Raw genomic sequence first — 24,420 nt, forward strand, 5'->3', positions numbered from 1 at the left:
CTCCCCCATCACCACGATGGATTGAAGGCGCTGGCGGGACGGTGCGGGCGGGGCCAGCGGGCCTGGCGAGGGCGGGGAGGCGGGGCGCGGGGAGGCAGGTGGGGCAGGCAATGAATGCCCGGAGCGGACCATCTCGGCAAAGGACGGGGCCGGCGATCCGAGGGGGGACCCCGCCTCCGAGAGGGCCACCCTCCCCGAGGAGGAGCTGCTGGGCGGGGACGAGGCAGGGGGAAGCATGGTGCGGCCGGTGGAGACCTCGGCCGGGTGGCGGAGGCACGGCCACGCCGACGGCACGGGGGCGGCGACGCCGAGGCAGCAGAACCTAGCTACGGAGGGGGAGAGGCGAGTCTTGGGAGAACATGAATGACTTCGTTGCATGGCATTTCAATAAGAAAGGTGTCTTCTGAGTGAAATTTGCATATAGGGTGGCAGTAGATTCCGGTGTTGGTTTCATGATGACTTGGGTCACGTGGATGAAATTGAGGTGATTCTCTTCAAGCCACGTGAGTTCTAGGAGATGCCTACGAGGCTACGACCACGAGAACGAGGTTTACATTGGAGTCGGATCGGCGGTTGACTTTGACGATGTGAAGAGCTCGCGAGGGGTCCACGACTTGCAGTTAGTGACGAGGAAAGGTGCGGCTCTTCGAAGGGGAGCTCCCTGGCTGATCAATTTGGGAACAGGGCCACGGCTAGCTCACCATAGATTGCGGCTTTGCGATGGGGGAAACGATGGAGTAGGAGAAGAAAGGGGAGGAGAGAAGCCGATTGGCGATGGAGGCATGGTCTTTGGGGAAGGAGGAGGAGGATGGGTCGGCTCACTGTACAAGATCAAGGACGACGGCGACATGTTGGGATACTTGAACCAGGTGATTGTCACAGTGCACGACAACTACCAGCGGGAGCTCAACCAGCGCACGCGTCGTGCATCGTGTTGATCCTCGTGGACCGGTGCCTCCCCAACATCATCGTTAGTGTCAGCACGGACTGGAGACGTTGGATTCGAATGAAGCAGTTGGTGATTGCAAGCGGGCTCGTTGGCAGCCATTCTGAAGGCCAACAACCATTTTTGAAAGGAGGAGGTGATATAAGAATTTGTATGCCCATAGTAGACAGGAATGTCCAGTTGTTTGAGTGGCTAGCGTGCGTGAGCTCCACGAGGTCCTAGGTTCGACCCGCGGGAGCATTGATTTCATCACGGAGTTTATTTCATCGTTGCGCTGATAAGTGGGACCCACATGTTATAGACTGACTATTGAAAACATTTGTCATGGCTAACAAGTAGGACCCACCCGGTGCCAGGGAAAAATTGCATGGGCTGACAAGTGGGACCCAATGCGTACCAAGTAATTGCACTGTATTGCACGCACTAGCCAACTATTTGCACCTGTTTTGGTATTTCACAACTGGGAACACCAAAATGGACATTTTCTCAAAAATAATAATAGAAAAACAGAAAAATGAACATGCATGGATGGCAAGTTCCAGCGGCACTAATTTCCCTCTTTTGTAAAAGTAGCACCTAGGAGCATCTCCAATATCTCTTGAAAAAAAAACTACCTGTAAAAATGGATTTACGGGTGTCCATGTAATTTAGAGGAAGTTTTAGGAGAAAATTCATCGGCATGCTCGTCCTCGCCTGCTCACGTTATCTTGAGGCATCCACTCTTTCTGGAATGCGGGACGTCCTCCTGCTTCATTAATGTGTACTCCGATCATTTAATCTATACGTTGGACGAAAGAGCTAATGTCGATACGATTGCATGCAGACGGACGTGTAAGGTCCATCGACGGTGTTTGGACATGGGATTCGGTCAAAGACGGGCTGAGGTCAGGTCACCAACTGCATTTAACTCTGCCTCTCCCCTCATGGCCGATCCATTTGATTCTAACTCTGGCAATCTTATTAAAAAAACTAATCCTAACACTGCCAGTGCTGTAAAACGGGATTGAACTTGAGTTTCGTCATCGTAAGTTGCGTCTACCGAGTATGGTACAATCGAAAAAAGTATGGTGCAACTATGACAGTAGGTTTGAACATACACTTCAGCAACAATTTATGGTTAAGAAACTTACTATTTTTGCTTGCCTATTTTTGTAGTTGTCACTCGCCTCCCGGTCGAACACCAATCATATGTGTTGTTGGACAAACAAATGCATGGGGCAGTTAGGGCATCTCCAATGGCAACCAATAAATTTTCTCCCGCATCCGTCCGTGGACAGGAGGGGACCAGTATGCGAACACAGATGCGGGATGCAGCCATCCAACCGTAGCCGCATATATTTTTGCAACAACTTGAACCAATCGGACAAAATTTGATCAAATCGGATGAATTTTGATATAAACATGGCGAATTTCATTGAAACTAGAATAATTTGTACATAAAACCGGACGATATTTCGTTCGTTAATTAAAAACCGAAAATAAAACCCTAAACTATCCTATACTTCACGATGACCTCGTAGGCCATGCCGGGCTGGCCGGCGGCTCCTCCTCCGTCATCGCGGCCTGACCCGGCGTCAGAGTCGTCGTCGTCGAGCTTGGGCCGGCGGAAGGTGGCGGTATCGTGGCAGGGCCATGTGAAGGGCCGGTCAGCCACTTCAATGCGGCGCAGCGGCCGGAGTTGGTTCCTCGGGAACCTGCGTCCGCATTGAAGCGTCGGCTATCGAGAGGTCGCGTCGGTCAGCGCCGCCCTCCCTCCCTCCGACCACATCGCGACATTAATGTCGGCATGAATGCGACATGGTAAGCGGTGCATTTATCGGAAGGAAAGCGCGGGACGGGTGGGTGACGGGTTTTTGGTGGGACAGGGCGGTCAGAAGCGGGCGTGGGATTGGTCCGGACTCTCGCACCCCCCCCACTCCCACGTCTGCCTCCAGTTTGCGGGAGAAAACCCGTCCGGACAGCGCCGCTGACCGATATAGGCCCGCGTTGGATGGCTTCGGTTGTGGGAGGTTTGAGGGTCGGCGTTGGAGATGCCCTTAGCTGGGACCCCCACGTTTGTCTCCAGTTTGCGGGAGAGAACATGTCCGGACAGCGCCGCTGACCGATACAGGCCCGCGTGGGATGGTTTCCGCGGTCTGGACAGCGCGGTCCGGACGGTTGTGGGAGGTTTGAGGGTCGGCGTTGGAGATGCCCTTAGCTGGGACATAGCCTTTTACAATATTGATGGCACGGAAATACATAGAAGCGGACGAGCTCTCCTGCTCACTAATCGGTGAACATTTGTCAAATGCACGTTGAATTTTTTTTCAAATATACACGAGTATTTTTTTAAACACGCGTTGAACATTTTTCGAAGACATGTAAGATATTTTTGTAAATATATGGTGAATAATTTGTGAATGTGCTGACGTTTGCTAAGATACACAATGACATTTTTGAAATACATGGTGAAAATGTTTTGAACATACTTTTTTTCAAAAACATGTCGAACATACTATGAACAATATTGAAAAACACAATGATTTTTTAAATACAAAAGGACCATTTTTTAAAAAATGTCATTGTGTATCTTAGCAAACGTCGGCACATTCACAAATTATTCACCATATATTTACAAAAATATCTTACATGTCTATATTACACAATTACATTTTTCGAAGACATGTAAGATATTTTTGTAAATATATGGTGAATAATTTGTGAATGTGCTGACGTTTGCTAAGATACACAATGACATTTTTTAAATACATGGTGAAAATGTTTTGAACATACTTTTTTTCAAAAACATGTCGAGCATACTATGAACAATATTGAAAAACACAATGATTTTTTAAATACAAAAGGACTATTTTTTAAAAACAATCCAATGAACATTTTTTAATACATGATGCACACTTTCACAGATTAAAAAAATGTTGATGTAACAATAAAAAGTGTTTAACGCATGATGAATATTTCTATATTACACAATGTATACACTTGAATTACACTATGAATAATTTTAGTGCGTGAAAAATATGTTTTAAAATAAATTATGAATTTGTAAAAAAATATGCGATGATTTTTTAATTAACACGATGAATATTATTAACACACATATAAAAATATTTTTCAAATACATGCGAAATTTTTGTATACCCACAAATTTCTTCGATGTACGTGAATATTTTATGTTTTTAGCACGTGTATTTTACTCAAAAGAGTAAAAAAATAGAAAATAAAATGTAAGGAACACCAGAAAAAAAAAGAAAAAATAATAATAATACTAGCGTGTTCGCTCCACTAGTTTTTTTTAACAAAGTGCGCTCCTAGTTTATATCACGACAACTTTGTTAACCATGGCAAATTGATTTTCACAGCCATGTCAATTTACTATTTCCTGGTCCATGGCAAGTTTTGCATCAATTTGCAAATTCAACATCCGAGACATGGTAAATTGAAGTTCTGGACCAGGGCTAGTTTTGGGGCATGACAAAAATTCTTGTGCAATTTTAGACGCACAAAAAACTGAAAAGGCAGAGTTTGTAGCACGACAACATTTTTACCATGGCCAATTGCATTAATTTGCTGTGAATGATTTATGTTCAGAGCTACGACAAATTTATTTTCAGAGCCATGGGAATTTACTTGTTTCTTGACCGCAGCAAGTTTACATTCATTTTGTAAATTCAAATTTTCGAGCGATGGCAAATCGCGTTTCTGGACAATGCTAGTTTTACATCCATTGAAAATAATTGTAAGCAAATTGCATATAGTTTGTAGCATGGCAACCGTTTTTACCATGCACAATCACATGTCGAGCAGGGAGTGCAGGCGTCCTGTATTAATGGCACGTCATCGCTACTTAGCTGTTGCGGTCACGGCATCCGTCACGGCATCGGCTTACTCCGTCAAGACGTACATAGTGGCTCACACACGTATCTGCACCTTTCCGCTGCCATACATCAACTAGTATTTACACCGCCCGTAGTTACTGCCACCACGTGACCTTGTGCCATTGGTCCAGAATCCAGGAGCAAGCGAGCTTGTCCGCTCTATTGCCACTCTCAAGTTTTAGGTGATGTATTTTCTCAGCTTCCCCTAAAAACTTCTCATAAAAATGGTTTTTAATGATGGGGCGACGACGAAGGCGAACTCTGGCGACAACTGACAGCAGACGACAGTGATAGGCGGAGGCGGACGGCGATTAAAGTATCTGCTATTGCAAGTCTACACTCCAGTTCAGTTTCTATGCTGATCTTCCCTTGAGTAGTACCCTCAAGTATCTCGAGAATACCACGGAACTACATAACTTCTTGTGAGTTCTTCATCAACTAATATTCTTGCCGATTCCATTTTTCCAACGGGTTCTGAGTTGTTAGAACCCCTCAAGGACACCGACAACTGAATCGACTTCGCACTGCGATTCAACAACTCTAAGTAAATTTCATTGCTTACGAGTTTAATAATCCTTCAAGTCATTCCTAGCCTGCTCGGCTATGTCATTATCGTGCCGATTTTAATTGTGCTACCTGGACCTTCCTAGCGCACAAATTTCGACAGTGAGCTAATCTTGCGTCGATCTTCCTCGTCATATCACTTCTCCTTGAACAGCAAACTTGATTTCGAGTTTGTGTCCTACCCGTGGTTCCAATAACCTTTCGCTTTCATCATTCCTTTGACTTGATGTCATCGTCGATCAATTACATCTTCTTGAAAACCTCTCGACAAATTTGTCGTGATCATTGTCAACAGTTTGACTTCTTCCAAGTTGTGTGTCGAAATTCAGGATGAGAAATACCATCCTTGCCCCTCGATGAATTGTGTTATCATCGACAACATTCTTGCCTCCCCCCAACACAAACTTGTTCATGTTTTGTGTTATACCTTGAGATCCTTGCTATCCAGCATTTGTTCTTGTTTACTTTGGAGTATTACCATCCTTTATATCAAGAATGTCTTGAGAATTTCACCACCCCTTAAGAATTCTTGATATAGTAATACATCTTGCCGTCTACATTCAGTTCTTGGTCCCCATGTTGATTTTAACCGAAGTACCCACAAATGAACTGTGATGTGTAAAATTCAAAACTTCCAGCAACCCTATTGCTTGTAAGTAAATGAACGATAGTTTCATTCCTTGTGTATTGGTTATCGAATCACCATTCTAACATTGATCATGCTACCTAAGCCCATATTCGGATGCACCTTTCAACCAATGTTTAATTGTGTATGTTTTCCTCGAGCATACATCATTACGTCATTCGATCTAGCTAATGTTATCTCCTTGTTCACATAGTTGTGGAAATCCATCTTTTGGAAATCTCAATGGATTGTCGCTGAGTCAATCAGTCACCTCCTCACCTCTCCTTGACTTAATGATGAACCCTTGTTCGGAACTCGCTTCCATAGTTCATCTCCCGAGAATCTTCGATGTCGTTTCGACAATTTGTGTTGCACCTTTCTTCTCAGGCATCCTGAATCTGAGTTATCCTAACACCGATCAGATCTGAATCTCGGTCAGATATGATGGTTGGAACATATTCCCAAGAGTTATAACGTTGGTCTTTATACAACCCGGTAAGGTGGTGTCTTTGCTTAGCACCCCTAGCCAGAGGACCTATTGTTATAGTTTCCTTTTTAGCAAGGTTAGCCATTCTTCCATGAGGAAATTGTAAGACTTATTCTATAAGTTGTTCCTGATGAATCCTTTGATTATCCAAAGTCCGACCATGCTCGAAGACCATGTCAATGCTATCTCGAAGCATGTCTGTGGTACTCCGAATTTCAACAAGAACATTTGAAGCCCAATGCTAAGTTTTCTTTATCCAAACACCGTTGTATGGGTAATGTCATGAAATTTCTCTCCCCTTACCTAAAGGGTTTTCTACATTATATCCTGCCACGGATATCATGCTCTGTTTGTCCTTGGGAAGGATATACCCCTGAATAATGTGTTTAAACACATTTTCCTTTCCATTGTTCTATTCAATCTGATGATCACCTTTTCCTTTACATTGTTTTGTTTAACCTTTCTGGTGATCTGTATGATCTAAGCAGTAATATTCTTCTGCTTATGTAAACACCTCGGTGTACAACACTGTTAGTAAGACCCTGTTACTATTGTTGGTGACATTCTGGTAACCACCGATGGACGAGAACCTTGCCTATTGGTCCGCCTCGTTCAACGAGCAGGAAAATGGTTCTCTTTGTCCCTCGCCCTTGGTACCAACGTTGTTGCCAACATAACTGACAGGCTACCCTCTGACATGTCTTGCTATCATGACCGTGTAAGATGCCAACGGCCTTCCTACTTTTAACCACATGGTGGGCCCATAACGCACAGTTCCACAGGATCGAAACCTGACTCTCTTATACTCCCTGTTTCCAAACTTATTCCTCGCGCTTGGCTTCGTATTTAATTCACGGGCCACCTTCCTAGTGCTCTATTCTGGTATCAGACGCAATGCTTACTCTCGCTACTCTGAACCCCTTTCTCATTCTGGTTCAGACTTCGAGCAACTATCTATCCGCTTGGAACCTGTTATTGTACCTTCGTACCTTACTCTCGATGTATTTTATATGTTCAACTCGAGAGATAATCTTATGCTCATTCATGGGATAACCTCAGATTGTTTCCCTCAAAAGCATTATGTCGTAGCTGAGCTGCCCCTTATCCTTTCGTAAGTACGATGGAGTTCCCGAAGAAAGGACGACAACTTTATCATGATGCATTGGAATAAAGAATTGAAGACATCAACGAAAGGGATTAACTTCTTCGAGAAGATCCGTTAGAATATCGTAACCAGAACTTTCCCCCTTACTCCCCTCTTAAATCTCGGGACGAGATTTCTTGTAGTGGAGGAGAATTGTGACGCCCGGATAGTTAAGCTACAGTAATTCCTGCTAATGATGCCACGTCACCACGGTTACTGTTGTCGATCTCGCGATGGTTCAAAATCGATACAAATTTAAATTTAAAATAGAGGCAAACAATAAAAGTTTTCAAATAAAGAAAACTAAACTAAATCTGAAAACTAAAATGTTCAAAATTTAGAAAATAAATCATGGCTGATTGTGGTGGAAAAACCACATTTTGATAAAATGTTTAGATGCAAGAAATTAATCAAAACATGGGCTAAACAATTACTTAATTGCTTTTAAAAAGAATAAACAATTACAAACCCTTTTATTTTGAAGAACTAAATTAATAGTGGCAAAGGCACAATTTGTAACACTAAGTTAGGTGCCACTTTTGTATTTTATTAAATCTAAAATAAATAGAAACTATAATAAATCGAAAAGGATAAATAAAAAGAAAACAAAGAAGAAGGAAAAGAATCCCCCCGGGCTCCGGCCCAGCAGGCTATCAACCCCACTGGGCCAACCCACCAGGCCCAGCCGGCCACACCTTATCCCCTCACCCCCCCCCCAGCCAAACCCTATCCTAACCCGAACCCCACCCACTCTCCCCGATCCCCTCTCTCTCTCTCTCTCGCTCCTCCCCGATCTGGATCGGGCGTCGACGCCCTTCCCCTGCGCTTGTCGCCGTCGACCGCCCCACCTTGCCGCCCTCGTCGTCGACCCCTCACCGACGGACCCCCCCCTCTCAAGCATCGTCGCCGCCCTGGCTTCGCAGGACGCCGCACCCGAGGACCACCTCGCCGGCGCCTCCTCTCCTGCGTCGCCCATCGACCCCGACGCTCATGACGCCGTGGCCACCGTCGCCTTCCTCTCCCTCGTGGGATCTCCTCCTCGCCGGCATCGTGTCCCCGTCTTCCTCCCCGAGCACCGCTGCCTAGACCCCACGGCCCCGTGGTGAGGCCCCGGCATCTCCTCCTTCTCTCCAGCTCCGGCCACATCGGCCATGGTCTCGCTCTCCGGCGCCCGCACGCGCGCCGGCCGCCCTGGCCGCGCCCGCGCCCCCTGCCTCGCCCCGCTCCCGCAGGCTGCTACTGCACTACTCCACCTGTGCGCGCACGCCCACGTCATCGTGCCCTTGCCTGCCTCCGCGCCGTACCCCGCGCCGCCCGGGGCTCGCCTCCACCGCTGCTTGCCGCCGGCCTCGCCCCGACTGGCCTCGGCTCCCCGTCGTCCGCTAGCGCGCCGTCGCCCCAGAACGATTCCGCCACCGCCTGCCTGCCCCGCATCGGTGGCGCTGTTGCGGCCTCGCTGCCCGCGCGCCCGGCCCGCACCGCCTCCCTGCTCGCGCGCGACGCCGCTGGGTGCCGGTGCTCGTCCCGCGCAGCCTCCTCTAGCCCCGCCGGGCCGCTGCTCCGGCCACGGCCACGGGCCACGCGCCGGCCCCCCTTCACCCACCGGCCGCAGCGCCCTATCGGGCGGGCTGGCGCCCATCGTCCGGCGCCCGTAACCGCCACCCGCGCCCGTTAAGGCCTCTGGGCCAATGACAAACGGGGCCCACGCCCTGAGAACAAAAAAAAGAAATTAAAAATAAATAAATAAAAATGTTAATTAAATAATTAATTAAGTAACTAAATTAATTAACTTAATTAATCATGTTTAATTAAACTAATTAAACATTAGGTACCTAATTAACTAATTAAACTGATTAATAGGTTAATTAGGTTATTGTACCTATGACATGCGGGACCCACACGTCAGTTTGACCGGTCAACACCTCTGTTGACTGCTGACGTCATGAAGACGTTAGCAAACACTGTTCAGGATAATGTTGAATTAAAGTAATTAAATAAATCCTAAAATGATTAAATCTTTAGAAAATCATATAAAATAATCCGTATCTCGGATGAAAATACTTTCCACATGAAAGTTGCTCAGAACGACGAGACGAATCCGGATACGCAGCCCGTTCATCCGCCACACATCCCTAACATATCGAACTCGCAACTTCCCCCCTCCGTTTCATCTGTCCAAAAATGCGAAACATCGGGAATACTTCCAGGATGTTCCCCCCCTTCGCCGGTACCACCTACTGCCGCGTTAGGGCACACCTAGCACCGCTCATTGTCATGTCATGCATCGTCATGCTTATGTTTGCATTGTATTTATCGTTTCTTCCCCCTCTTCTCTCCGGTAGACTACGAGACCGACGCTGCTGCTGCCCAGTTCGACTACGGAGTTGACGACCCCTCCTACTTGCCAGAGCAACCAGGCAAGCCCCCCCCTTGATCACCAGATATCGCCTATTCCTTCTCTATACTGCTTGCATTAGAGTAGTGTAGCATGTTACTGCTTTCGGTTAATCCTATACTGATGCATAGCCTGTCATTGTTGCTACAGTTGTTACCCTTACCTGCTATCCTACTGCTTAGTATAGGATGCTAGTGTTCCATCAGTGGCCCTACACTCTTGTCCGTCTGCCATGCTATACTACTGGGCCGTGATCACTTCGGGAGGTGATCACGGGTATATACTATATACTTTATATACATGACACATGTGGTGACTAAAGTTGGGTCGGCTCGTTGAGTACCCGCAAGTGATTCTGGTGAGGGGGCTGAAAGGACAGGTGGCTCCATCCCGGTAGAGGTGGGCCTGGGTTCCTGATGGCCCCCGACTGTTACTTTATGGCGGAGCGACATGGCAGGATGAGACCACCTAGGAGAGAGGTGGGCCTGGCCCTGGTCGGCGTTCGCGGATACTTAACACGCTTAACGAGATCTTGGTATTTGATCTGAGTCTGGCCATTTGGTCTATACGCACTAACCAGCTACGCAGGAACAGTTATGGGCACTCGACGTCGTGGTATCAGCCGAAGCTCTTTTCGACGCCAGCGACTGAGTGGCGCGCGCCGCATTGGACTGTAAGCTCGCGTTTGTATTAAGGGGGCTAGGTCTGCTTCCGGCCGCGTACGCAACGTGCAGGTGTGCAATGGGCGATGGGCCCAGACCACTGCGCGCATAGGGTTTAGACCGGCGTGCTGACCTCTCTGTTGAGCCTAGGTGGGGCTGCGACGTGTTGATCTTCCGAGGCCGGGCATGACCCAGAAAAGTGTGTCCGGCCAAATGGGATCGAGCGTGTTGGGTTATGTGGTGCACCCCTGCAGGGAAGTTTATCTATTCGAATAGCCGTGTCCCTCGGTAAAAGGACGACCCGGAGTTGTACCTTGACCTTATGACAACTAGAACTGGATACTTAATAAAACACACCCTTCCAAGTGCCAGATACAACCCGGTGATCGCTCTCTAACAGGGCGACGAGGAGGGGATCGCCGGGTAGGATTATGCTATGCGATGCTACTTGGTGAACTTACCATCTACTCTCTTCTACATGCTGCAAGATGGAGGTGACCAGAAGCGTAGTCTTCGACAGGATTAGCTATCCCCCTCTTATTCTGGCATTCTGCAGTTCAGTCCACCGATATGGTCCTTTACACATATACCCATGCATATTTAGAGTAGCTCCTTGCTTGCGAGTACTTTGGATGAGTACTCACGGTCGCTTTTCTCCCTCTTTTCCCCTTTCTATACCTGGTTGTCGCAACCAGATGCTGGAGTCCAGGAGCTAGAGATCCCGAGGATGATTCTACATGGAGTTCGGCTTCGAGGAGTAGTTAGGAGGTCCCAGGCAGGAGGCCTTGCCTTTTCGATCGTTGCTACTTTTGTGCTAGCCTTCTTAAGGCAAACTTGTTTAACTTATGTCTGTACTCAGATATTGTTGCTTCCGCTGACTCGTCTATGATCGAGCACTTGTATTCGACCCCTCGAGGCCCATGGCTTGTATTATGATGCTTGTATGACTTATTTATATTTTAGAGTTGTGTTGTGATATCTTCCCGTGAGTCCCTGACCTTGATCGTACACATTTGCGTGCATGATTAATGTACGGTCAAATCGGGAGCGTCACAGGTTGGTATCAGAGCCAGGTTTCGATCCTGGGACCTGTGGGTTATGGGCCCACGTCGCCATTGGGTGGTACTAGGATCTTTTATTCCTCGATCCTTACTCTGGGACTCTGAACTCTTTCCTATTCGGGTTAAATGAATTTTGCTAAATCTAACATTAGGATCCCGTTATCACTTTCACCCGGAGAGCCCCTTATTACTGATGATCGTCTGCGGCATGTGAAGACCCTGAAGACACTCTCCGCTGTCGAACATACTATGAACAATATTGAAAAACACAATGATTTTTTAAATACAAAAGGACTATTTTTTAAAAACAATCCAATGAACACTTTCACAGATTAAAAAAATGTTGATGTAACTATAAAAAATGTTTAACGCATCATGAATATTTCTATATTACACAATGTATACACTTGAATTACACTATGAATAATTTTAGTGCGTGAAAAATATGTTTTAAAATAAATTATGAATTTGTAAAAAAATATGCGATGATTTTTTAATTAACACGATGAATATTATTAACACACATATAAAAATATTTTTCAAATACATGCGAAATTTTTGTATACCCACAAATTTCTTCGATGTACGTGAATATTTTATGTTTTTAGCACGTGTATTTTACTCAAAAGAGTAAAAAAATAGAAAATAAAATGTAAGGAACACCAGAAAAAAAAAGAAAAAATAATAATAATACTAGCGTGTTCGCTCCACTAGTTTTTTTTAACAAAGTGCGCTCCTAGTTTATATCACGACAACTTTGTTAACCATGGCAAATTGATTTTCACAGCCATGTCAATTTACTATTTCCTGGTCCATGGCAAGTTTTGCATCAATTTGCAAATTCAACATCCGAGACATGGTAAATTGAAGTTCTGGACCAGGGCTAGTTTTGGGGCATGACAAAAATTCTTGTGCAATTTTAGACGCACAAAAAACTGAAAAGGCAGAGTTTGTAGCACGACAACATTTTTACCATGGCCAATTGCATTAATTTGCTGTGAATGATTTATGTTCAGAGCTACAACAAATTTATTTTCAGAGCCATGGGAATTTACTTGTTTCTTGACCGCAGCAAGTTTACATTCATTTTGTAAATTCAAATTTTCGAGCGATGGCAAATCGCGTTTCTGGACAATGCTAGTTTTACATCCATTGAAAATAATTGTAAGCAAATTGCATATAGTTTGTAGCATGGCAACCGTTTTTACCATGCACAATCACATGTCGAGCAGGGAGTGCAGGCGTCCTGTATTAATGGCACGTCATCGCTACTTAGCTGTTGCGGTCACGGCATCCGTCACGGCATCGGCTTACTCCGTCAAGACGTACATAGTGGCTCACACACGTATCTGCACCTTTCCGCTGCCATTCATCAACTAGTATTTACACCGCCCGTAGTTACTGCCACCACGTGACCTTGTGCCATTGGTCCAGAATCCAGGAGCAAGCGAGCTTGTCCGCTCTATTGCCACTCTCAAGTTTTAGGTGATGTATTTTCTCAGCTTCCCCTAAAAACTTCTCATAAAAATGGTTTTTAATGATGGGGCGACGACGAAGGCGAACTCTGGCGACAACTGACAGCAGACGACAGTGATAGGCGGAGGCGGACGGCGATTAAAGTATCTGCTATTGCAAGTCTACACTCCAGTTCAGTTTCTATGCTGATCTTCCCTTGAGTAGTACCCTCAAGTATCTCGAGAATACCACGGAACTACATAACTTCTTGTGAGTTCTTCATCAACTAATATTCTTGCCGATTCCATTTTTCCAACGGGTTCTGAGTTGTTAGAACCCCTCAAGGACACCGACAACTGAATCGACTTCGCACTGCGATTCAACAACTCTAAGTAAATTTCATTGCTTACGAGTTTAATAATCCTTCAAGTCATTCCTAGCCTGCTCGGCTATGTCATTATCGTGCCGATTTTAATTGTGCTACCTGGACCTTCCTAGCGCACAAATTTCGACAGTGAGCTAATCTTGCGTCGATCTTCCTCGTCATATCACTTCTCCTTGAACAGCAAACTTGATTTCGAGTTTGTGTCCTACCCGTGGTTCCAATAACCTTTCGCTTTCATCATTCCTTTGACTTGATGTCATCGTCGATCAATTACATCTTCTTGAAAACCTCTCGACAAATTTGTCGTGATCATTGTCAACAGTTTGACTTCTTCCAAGTTGTGTGTCGAAATTCAGGATGAGAAATACCATCCTTGCCCCTCGATGAATTGTGTTATCATCGACAACATTCTTGCCTCCCCCCAACACAAACTTGTTCATGTTTTGTGTTATACCTTGAGATCCTTGCTATCCAGCATTTGTTCTTGTTTACTTTGGAGTATTACCATCCTTTATATCAAGAATGTCTTGAGAATTTCACCACCCCTTAAGAATTCTTGATATAGTAATACATCTTGCCGTCTACATTCAGTTCTTGGTCCCCATGTTGATTTTAACCGAAGTACCCACAAATGAACTGTGATGTGTAAAATTCAAAACTTCCAGCAACCCTATTGCTTGTAAGTAAATGAACGATAGTTTCATTCCTTGTGTATTGGTTATCGAATCACCATTCTAACATTGATCATGCTACCTAAGCCCATATTCGGATGCACCTTTCAACCAATGTTTAATTGTGTATGTTTTCCTCGAGCATACATCATTACGTCATTCGATCTAGCTAATGTTATCTCCTTGTTCACATAGTTGTGGAAATCCATCTTTTGGAAATCTCAATGGATTGTCGCTGAGTCAATCAGTCACCTCCTCACCTCTCCTTGACTTAATGATGAACCCTTGTTCGGAACTCGCTTCCATAGTTCATCTCCCGAGAATCTTCGATGTCGTTTCGACAATTTGTGTTGCACCTTTCTTCTCAGGCATCCTGAATCTGAGTTATCCTAACACCGATCAGATCTGAATCTCGGTCAGATATGATGGTTGGAACATATTCCCAAGAGTTATAACGTTGGTCTTTATACAACCCGGTAAGGTGGTGTCTTTGCTTAGCACCCCTAGCCAGAGGACCTATTGTTATAGTTTCCTTTTTAGCAAGGTTAGCCATTCTTCCATGAGGAAATTGTAAGACTTATTCTATAAGTTGTTCCTGATGAATCCTTTGATTATCCAAAGTCCGACCATGCTCGAAGACCATGTCAATGCTATCTCGAAGCATGTCTGTGGTACTCCGAATTTCAACAAGAACATTTGAAGCCCAATGCTAAGTTTTCTTTATCCAAACACCGTTGTATGGGTAATGTCATGAAATTTCTCTCCCCTTACCTAAAGGGTTTTCTACATTATATCCTGCCACGGATATCATGCTCTGTTTGTCCTTGGGAAGGATATACCCCTGAATAATGTGTTTAAACACATTTTCCTTTCCATTGTTCTATTCAATCTGATGATCACCTTTTCCTTTACATTGTTTTGTTTAACCTTTCTGGTGATCTGTATGATCTAAGCAGTAATATTCTTCTGCTTATGTAAACACCTCGGTGTACAACACTGTTAGTAAGACCCTGTTACTATTGTTGGTGACATTCTGGTAACCACCGATGGACGAGAACCTTGCCTATTGGTCCGCCTCGTTCAACGAGCAGGAAAATGGTTCTCTTTGTCCCTCGCCCTTGGTACCAACGTTGTTGCCAACATAACTGACAGGCTACCCTCTGACATGTCTTGCTATCATGACCGTGTAAGATGCCAACGGCCTTCCTACTTTTAACCACATGGTGGGCCCATAACGCACAGTTCCACAGGATCGAAACCTGACTCTCTTATACTCCCTGTTTCCAAACTTATTCCTCGCGCTTGGCTTCGTATTTAATTCACGGGCCACCTTCCTAGTGCTCTATTCTGGTATCAGACGCAATGCTTACTCTCGCTACTCTGAACCCCTTTCTCATTCTGGTTCAGACTTCGAGCAACTATCTATCCGCTTGGAACCTGTTATTGTACCTTCGTACCTTACTCTCGATGTATTTTATATGTTCAACTCGAGAGATAATCTTATGCTCATTCATGGGATAACCTCAGATTGTTTCCCTCAAAAGCATTATGTCGTAGCTGAGCTGCCCCTTATCCTTTCGTAAGTACGATGGAGTTCCCGAAGAAAGGACGACAACTTTATCATGATGCATTGGAATAAAGAATTGAAGACATCAACGAAAGGGATTAACTTCTTCGAGAAGATCCGTTAGAATATCGTAACCAGAACTTTCCCCCTTACTCCCCTCTTAAATCTCGGGACGAGATTTCTTGTAGTGGAGGAGAATTGTGACGCCCGGATAGTTAAGCTACAGTAATTCCTGCTAATGATGCCACGTCACCACGGTTACTGTTGTCGATCTCGCGATGGTTCAAAATCGATACAAATTTAAATTTAAAATAGAGGCAAACAATAAAAGTTTTCAAATAAAGAAAACTAAACTAAAACTGAAAACTAAAATGTTCAAAATTTAGAAAATAAATCATGGCTGATTGTGGTGGAAAAACCCCTTTTTGATAAAATGTTTAGATGCAAGAAATTAATTAAAACAGGGGCTAAACAATTACTTAATTGCTTTTAAAAAGAATAAACAATTACAAACCCTTTTATTTTGAAGAACTAAATTAATAGTGGCAAAGGCACAATTTGTAACACTAAGTTAGGTGCCACTTTTGTATTTTATTAAATCTAAAATAAATAGAAACTATAATAAATCGAAAAGGATAAATAAAAAGAAAACAAAGAAGAAGGAAAAGAATCCCCCTGGGCTCCGGCCCAGCAGGCCATCAACCTCACTGGGCCAACCCACCAGGCCCAGCAGGCCACACCTTATCCCCTCACCCCCCAGCCAAACCCTATCCTAACCCGAACCCCACCCACTCTCCCCGATCCCCCCTCTCTCTCTCTCTCGCTCCTCCCCGATCTGGATCGGGCGTCGACGCCCTTCCCCCGCGCTTGTCGCCGTCGACTGCCCCACCTTGCCGCCCTCGTCGTCGACCCCTCACCGATGGACCCCCCTCTCAAGCATCGTCGCCGCCCTGGCTTCGCAGGACGCCGCACCCGAGGACCACCTCGCCGGCGCCTCCTCTCCTGCGTCGCCCATCGACCCCGACGCTCATGACGCCGCGGCCACCGTCGCCTTCCTCTCCCTCGCGGGATCTCCTCCTCGCCGGCATCGCGTCCCCGTCTTCCTCCCCGAGCACCGCTGCCTAGACCCCACGGCCCCATGGTGAGGCCCCGGCATCTCCTCCTTCTCTCCTGCTCCGGCCACTTCGGCCATGGTCTCGCTCACCGGCGCCCGCACGCGCGCCGGCCGCCCTGGCCGCGCCCGCGCCCCCTGCCTCGCCCCGCTCCCGCAGGCTGCTACTGCACTACTCCTCCCGTGCGCGCACGCCCACGTCGCCGTGCCCTTGCCTGCCTCCGCGCCATGCCCCGCGCCGCCCGGGGCTCGCCTCCACCGCTGCTTGCCGCCGGCCTCACCCCGACTGGCCTCGGCTCCCCGTCGTCCGCTAGCGCGCCGTCGCCCCAGAACGATTCCGCCACCGCCTGCCTGCCCCGCATCGGTGGCGCTGCTGCGGCCTCGTTGACGTTTGCTAAGATACACAATGACATTTTTGAAATACATGGTGAAAATGTTTTGAACATACTTTTTTTCAAAAACATGTCGAACATACTATGAACAATATTGAAAAACACAATGATTTTTTAAATACAAAAGGACCATTTTAAAAAAAATATCATTGTGTATCTTAGCAAACGTCAGCACATTCACAAATTATTCACCATATATTTACAAAAATATCTTACATGTCTATATTACACAATTACATTTTTCGAAGACATGTAAGTTATTTTTGTAAATATATGGTGAATAATTTGTGAATGTGCTGACGTTTGCTAAGATACACAATGACATTTTTTAAATACATGGTGAAAATGTTTTGAACATACTTTTTTTCAAAAACATGTCGAATATACTATGAACAATATTGAAAAACACAATGATTTTTTAAATACAAAAGGACTATTTTTTTAGAAACAATCCAATGAACATTTTTTAATACATGATGAACACTTTCACAGATTAAAAAAATTGTTGATGTAACTATAAAAAGTGTTTAACGCATGATGAATATTTCTATATTTCACAATGTATACACTTGAATTACACTATGAATAATTTTAGTGCGTGAAAAATATGTTTTAAAATAAATTATGAATTTGTAAAAAAATATGCGATGATTTTTTAATTAACACGATGAATATTATTAACACACATATAAAAATATTTTTCAAATACATGCGAAATTTTTGTATACCCACAAATTTCTTCGATGTACGTGAATATTTTATATTTTTAGCACGTGTATTTTACTCAAAAGAGTAAAAAAAATAGAAAATAAAATGGAAGGAACACCAGAAAAAATAGAAAAAATAATAATAATACTAGCGTGTTCGCTCCACTAGTTTTTTTTAACAAAGTGCGCTCCTAGTTTATATCACGACAACTTTGTTAACCATGGCAAATTGATTTTCACAGCCATGTCAATTTACTATTTCCTGTTCCATGGCAAGTTTTGCATCAATTTGCAAATTCAACATCCGAGACATGGTAAATTGAAGTTCTGGACCAGGGCTAGTTTTGGGGCATGACAAAAGTTCTTGTGCAATTTTAGACGCACAAAAAACTGAAAAGGCAGAGTTTGTAGCACGACAACATTTTTACCATGGCCAATTGCATTAATTTGATGTGAATGATTTATGTTCAGAGCTACGACAAATTTATTTTCAGAGCCATGGGAATTTACTTGTTTCTTGACCGCAGCAAGTTTACATTCATTTTGTAAATTCAAATTTTCGAGCGATGGCAAATCGTGTTTCTGGACAATGCTAGTTTTACATCCATTGAAAATAATTGTAAGCAAATTGCATATAGTTTGTAGCATGGCAACCGTTTTTACCATGCACAATCACATGTCGATCAGGGAGTGCAGGCGTCCTGTATTAATGGCACGTCATCGCTACTTAGCTGTTGCGGTCACGGCATCCGTCACGGCATCGGCTTACTCCGTCAAGACGTACATAGTGGCTCACACACGTATCTGCACCTTTCCGCTGCCATACATCAACTAGTATTTACACCGCCTGTAGTTACTGCCACCACGTGACCTTGTGCCATTGGTCCAGAATCCAGGAGCAAGCGAGCTCGTCCGCTCTATTGCCACTCTCAAGTTTTAGGTGATGTATTTTCTCAGCTTCCCCTAAAAACTTCTCATAAAAACGGTTTTTAATGATGGGGCGACGACGAAGGCGAACTCTAGCGACAACTGACAGCAGACGATGGTGATAGGCGGAGGCGGACGGCGACGCGGCGCCGATGGTCGTCGACGCCAGCGTGGCTACAAGAGGCGGCGATGGCGGTTGGCGGGGGCGGCGGTGGTCGACGGTGGCGGCGCGGCGGACTTCGATGGCGATTAGGTGGCGGTTATCTAACATGGCACTTTTACGGAAAGAGGCATCTTACCCTAGATGGAAGGGGTGTTTTGGAGAATACACGACACCCCGTAACATTTACGACAACTGTTGAAGAGTTTTTTTTTCTTGCCCAACTTCCTCTAAACCTTGGTTATTTTATGGATATGGAAAGTGTTGAAGGTGCTCTAAGAACAGAAAAAAGCAATTCTCCCGTGCATAGGAGGTCCCATGCGTGCCTCATTTGTCCATTTGGTTGGAGATGAGCTTTGCTACACCCACGTAAAATCCTTACGTTTTTTTACAAACCTGCTGACTTGACCTTATTTGATTTGAAGGGGAAAAAAGGCCCAGGCCCACCGTTGAATTCAGGGGCTGATTAGTTGAGGAAAAGAAACTAGATCACTCAACATAATATTAAGTTTTTACCAAGTTTCGTTTGTTTTAGGGTTTAGAGTTTACTATTTTAGGGTTAATGGCTTAGGGCTTATGATTGGGGGTTAGGGTTTTTAGTTTTAGTATTTATTAAAACTTGATGATTTTATCCTTTGTCGTATCAAGTTCTAATAGATGACCCTTGCAAAAAAAATTAATAGATGAAACTTAGTGAAGAATTTTTTAACTTGTCAAAACGGATTCACGATTGCTCTTAGGCGGCTGCTACGAATCATTCGACAGTCGAGTCCCCAACCGTCCGATCAAATCCCTCGATACGTTGGATTAGTCAACATAGACCGCGTCGCTCTCACACAATAGAAGACCGCACGTGGCCTCGTCTTCCTCGCGTCGCAGCCAATTCAAAAAAATCCCCACGCACACGCGATTCCTGAGATAGACGCGGTGAGCTCCAGCGAGCGGCCCTGATCTAGCTCGCAGTCGCAGCCGCCATGCCGCGCTCGCTCGCAGCACCAGGCTCGGCCCAGCTCGTTCCTCGCCTTGCAGCAAAGCCGTTCCTCGCCTTGCAAACACATTACCGCCGCCAGTCGTGCAACACCATAGACTCTAGGCATGGCAGCAGCGCTTCACTGCAACGGGCTGCCCCCAAGAGCCGCCGATGACGCTGCACTGAGCCACCCACAAGCGCAGCGCTGCAGCACCGGGACCCCTCGCGGGAGTGGTGCATCGGAGCAGGGGGGTAGGCGTCGACGAGCGCTCCATTGCAGCTCCGTAGCCGGTGACTTGCAGCTTCCTTGCAGCTCCGCCACCTACGCCGAGCTGCTCCATTGCAGCTCCGTCGCCGGCGTCCAGCGCTCCATTGAAGCTCCGCCGCCTGTGCCGAGCGGCTCCATTGCAACTACATAGCCCGCGACTTGCAGCTTCGCCGCTTGCGCCGAGCAGCTCCATTGCAGCTCCGCCGCCGGCGTCGAGCGCTCCATTGGAGCTCCGTCGCCTGCGCCGAGCAGCTCCATTGCAGCTCTGCCGCCGTCGAGCAGCTCCATTTCAGCTCCGCCGCCGTCGCTCGAGTACTGCAACGGCACACGAGGTTGCATTGCATCACGGATGAGGTTGTAACGCACCATGATGGCCGTGGACAAGTTGTTGCGTTGCATACCGGCGGCCATGGACGCGTTGGTGCGTTGCAGCACCGGCGTTCATCGACGAGCGCCATTCGTATCGGCGGCATCACCTCCCGGTTCCCCGCTGTTGTGGTGGTCCTCACCATGGCTCCCCTCCATGGGCGCTATGCCACCTCCAGCGATGCAACGGAGGAGCTCCGGCTGTTGGTGCCGACGGCCGGCGTCTAACTCTTCCGTTTTCCTGTTGTGGTGGTGCTCGGCTGCTCGCCATGGCTAATCTCCTGGCGATGGGATGTAAGAGGAAGAAAGAAGAAGAAACGAGTGGAGGAGCTGCGTTAGAGATAAGATAAGGTTGGGGCGAAGCGGTGGGCAGCCGCAGCCTGACACAGACATATGGCGCATAGAGAAGGAGGCTTAAAAGAGAGGAAGATTAGTCGGATGATTATAAACGTTTTCCTTGCTCTTATTTCAAAGCCCTCGTCTCAAGGAGCACAAATACACAAACGAAACATAAATTATACTTTCAGTTCAAGGGATGCAATAGATTCAAATTTAAAAGGTAAATAAAAGGCGTGGATGGGTGAAGCATGTCATCTCTATCGAAAGCTTCATGCGGTGACCCCATCCAAAATAATCAATGGACTAATGCATGCACCAGAGAGAATCCATTCTCCTAAGAATAGGTACATCTTACCCTACCTGTGCGGACGGAGACGAGACATCGCGCGCTGTTAGAGCTCCACCTCCACTAGCTTCCACTCCAAAAATGGCGACCAGCCAGGGCGAGGCGGCCATACATTTCCCAAGACGCACTACATATACGCCAACACCAGTCCGCCAGAAGCTAGGAGAGGGAGACGACGATCGACGGGCTACCAGTGAGTTAGTTACCCATGGGCCGCCACATGGCGCTTCCCCTGCTCCTGGCGCTCGCGGCCCTAGTGGCGTCGCTGCCGTCGGCTTCGCTCGCGACGGCGGGGACGGCTGGTGCGTTCGACAGCTGGTTGTCCGCGAACCAAAAAGACTTCGCGATCAACCAGGCGTTGTACGCGAAGAAGGCGGTGGGTGACACGGGCAGCACCATCGACGAGTCCCTGTCCAAGGCGGAGGATAACAAGACCACCTACGTGGTGGACCCCAAGGGCGGTGGTGACTACAAGACCATCACGGCCGCGATCGACGCCATCCCGGAGGGCAACACCGGTCGCGTAATCCTGGACCTGAAACCCGGCGAGTACCGTGAGAAGATCTTCCTCAATCTCAGCAAGCCCTACGTCACTTTCAAGTCCGATCCCAAGAACCCGGCCATCATCGCCTGGAGCGACACCGCTGCGACGCTAGGGAAAGACGGGAAGCCCGTGGGCACGGTGGGGAGCACCACTTGCGCCATCGAGTCCGACTACTTCGTGGCGTACGGCGTGGTGTTCAAGAACGACGCGCCACTGGCCAAGCCGGGGGCCAAGGGCGGGCAGGCGGTGGCGCTGCGTACGTTCGGCACCAAGCAGGCCTTCTACAACTGCACCATCGACGGCGGGCAGGACACGCTGTACGACCACAAGGGTTTGCACTACTTCAAGGACTGCGTGATCAAAGGGAGCGTGGACTTCATCTTCGGGTTTGGGAGGTCCTTGTACGAGAACTGCCGCATCGTGTCCATCGTGAAGGAGATCGCCGTGCTCACGGCGCAGCAGCGGACCAAGACCATCGAGGGCGCCATCGAGAGCGGGTTCTCGTTCAAGAACTGCACCATCATGAGCGAAGGCGGGGGGGATATCTATCTTGGCAGGGCGTGGGGGGACTCGTCGCGCGTCATCTACGCCTACACCGAGATGAGCAAGGAGGTGGTGCCAGTTGGATGGGACGGATGGAACATCAAGCAGCCTGAGAGGTAAGGTAACATGCATGCATGCATGCATGGGACTCCTTTACATGCATTATGGATGGAGGATGTTTTATTAAGGCCTTGTACAATGGAAGGTGCTTAGAGGGATGCTTAAAAAAATAAACCGGGTTTTTCTGAAGCACCGGCGTCTATTTTTATAGGAGGGACGCTTAGTTAAGCGTCTATCCTGTACAAATAAGCATCGGTGCTTAAGAAAAGTCTGGTTTATTTCTCTAAGCACCTCCCCTAAGCACCTCCTATTGTACAAGGCATAAGGGATCATCTTCGTCCCATCACTCATGTTTTTTTATCGAATGCATGCGTACGTGCGTGCAGTAGCGGGATCTACTACGGCGAGTTCAAATGCAGCGGGCCGGGGTCGGACGCGAGGAAGAGGGTCGGGTGGGCTGTGGATCTCACCGAGGCCCAGGCCAAGCCCTTCATCGGCACACACTACATCTTCGGCGACTCTTGGATTCTGCCACCGCCAACTGGGAACTCTCCTCCCTCTAAAAAAGGCTACAGTGGAGGAGCCCCCGCCACATCCCCCGCCTCATCGCCCGAGTCCGCAGATTCGGCCTCATCGCCCGAGTCGGCGGATTCAGCCGCGTCGCCCAAGTCGGCGTCCAAAGCATCGTCGCCCAAATCCGCCTACTCAGCTGGATCCAAGGTCTGTACATTCATGTTCAAGCTACCCCGCGGCATACTTTTCGTTCTTGTAGCGTTAAAAGCCCGCCCTGACGGCGTTGCGGATTATTTAATTTGCAGACGAAGAAGAAAGAATTATAGAGGAAGAAGATCTCGTCTGCAAGAGGCTAATTAATTGGCTTCGATCGGGCTTTAGGACCAGACAGCATGCATCCCTAGATGAGCTTATTTTCATAGTTTCTTCAGGGTCGAAATGAAACACTTCTCAAGATTGAGAGATAGAGACTTCATATTTTAGATATTTCCGTATTCTCTTCTTTTTATACTACCTTCAAATTGTATGTTTCCTACTGAAGGCAACCAGTGCACCTGATTCAACCGTTTTTAATTTGGCCATATAGAGATATGTACTAGTACATCGCACGTGCCATGCACGTGTAGGTTTAAGGATTATTATTCTGGTGAAAAATGTTGTACCTTCAGAGTGATTGAACGCATCTTTACTTAGTACATAATCATCTTATTAATATATTTAACAAATAACAAGATCAGGTAAATTCCATAGACATGCATCATATACACTGATCAGTCCTATCAATTAGAAGTGTACGCAAAGTATTCCTGAAACAAAGGAAAATTTGGGTCATGATATTTTATTCTTGAATAAGATGGTGATTGATGAAGTCATCACAGGTGACTTGCTAACACGGGAACACCACCTCCCACTAAAAAATATTCCATCTTAATGAGACGAACATATAGCAAACTTGAAGTTTGATCTCGAATGGGCTGTGAGTATAACCATCCTCCCAACCATCCAACTCGGTTCATAATGTTGTGAAACTTGTTTATAAGAGAAAGTAATAATGTTGTTTAGTTACAACACATATTAAGTTCTTTTTTTTTCTATCCAAGGCACTTGAATGTGAACTGTCGGAGGGTGCGTTGTTGCATGCAGTTTTTTTCTCTCACACTGCTACTGTTACTGTTGGTAGTACTTCTTTTCCAGATGAATGGTGCTACACTGCTACTGTTGGGCATCACTCTCTCACGGGCACGGGAGCCTGGCAGAGATTTCTAGTAGCAGTGGCAAGAGAAAAAATAACGAGTCTGCAACACTCTGACAGTACATGTCTGATAGCACAACACAAG

General features: G+C 46.5%; 2 protein-coding genes across 3 annotated transcripts; one reads left to right on the forward strand and one right to left on the reverse strand.

The window, feature by feature from the left end:
• Window positions 1–19,914: 19,914 nt before the first annotated feature.
• LOC109741731 (uncharacterized) lies at window positions 19,915–21,544 on the reverse strand. Of its 2 annotated transcripts, XM_040386862.3 has the most exons (3): window positions 21,438–21,544; window positions 20,774–21,019; window positions 19,915–20,687 (listed from the first exon to the last, which is right to left on the reverse strand). In XM_040386862.3, exons 2-3 carry the CDS (start codon window positions 20,882–20,884, stop codon window positions 20,427–20,429), a joined length of 372 nt encoding a protein of 123 aa, XP_040242796.1. In that variant the 5' UTR covers window positions 20,885–21,019; window positions 21,438–21,544; the 3' UTR covers window positions 19,915–20,426. The 2 variants fall into 2 exon arrangements, with proteins under 2 accessions (XP_040242796.1, XP_020156394.1); XM_020300805.4 differs by lacking the exon at window positions 21,438–21,544 and having other exon boundaries at window positions 20,774–21,391.
• A 74-nt stretch (window positions 21,545–21,618) lies between these two features.
• LOC109741727 (putative pectinesterase 63) lies at window positions 21,619–23,717 on the forward strand. The gene is made up of 3 exons (XM_020300801.4): window positions 21,619–22,626; window positions 22,957–23,290; window positions 23,389–23,717. Exons 1-3 carry the CDS (start codon window positions 21,632–21,634, stop codon window positions 23,407–23,409), a joined length of 1,350 nt encoding a protein of 449 aa, XP_020156390.1. The 5' UTR covers window positions 21,619–21,631; the 3' UTR covers window positions 23,410–23,717.
• The last annotated feature ends 703 nt before the right edge of the window (window positions 23,718–24,420 follow it).

This window comes from Aegilops tauschii, chromosome 4 (assembly GCF_002575655.3).
Source record: "Aegilops tauschii subsp. strangulata cultivar AL8/78 chromosome 4, Aet v6.0, whole genome shotgun sequence".
Classification (NCBI taxonomy): domain Eukaryota; kingdom Viridiplantae; phylum Streptophyta; class Magnoliopsida; order Poales; family Poaceae; genus Aegilops; species Aegilops tauschii.

What these genes read in the sequence shown, in the direction of transcription:
- LOC109741731 (XM_040386862.3), bottom strand. Translation starts at nt 20,884, where the DNA reads ATGGTGAGGACCACCACAACAGCGGGGAACCGGGAGGTGATGCCGCCG. An exon ending in CAACGCGTCCATGGCCGCCG is followed by an intron (nt 20,688 to 20,773) that starts GTATGCAACGCA and finishes GTGCCGTTGCAG; the next exon opens with TACTCGAGCGACGGCGGCGG.
- LOC109741727 (XM_020300801.4), top strand. Translation starts at nt 21,632, where the DNA reads ATGGGCCGCCACATGGCGCTTCCCCTGCTCCTGGCGCTCGCGGCCCTA. An exon ending in AACATCAAGCAGCCTGAGAG is followed by an intron (nt 22,627 to 22,956) that starts GTAAGGTAACAT and finishes ACGTGCGTGCAG; the next exon opens with TAGCGGGATCTACTACGGCG. An exon ending in CCTACTCAGCTGGATCCAAG is followed by an intron (nt 23,291 to 23,388) that starts GTCTGTACATTC and finishes TTTAATTTGCAG; the next exon opens with ACGAAGAAGAAAGAATTATA.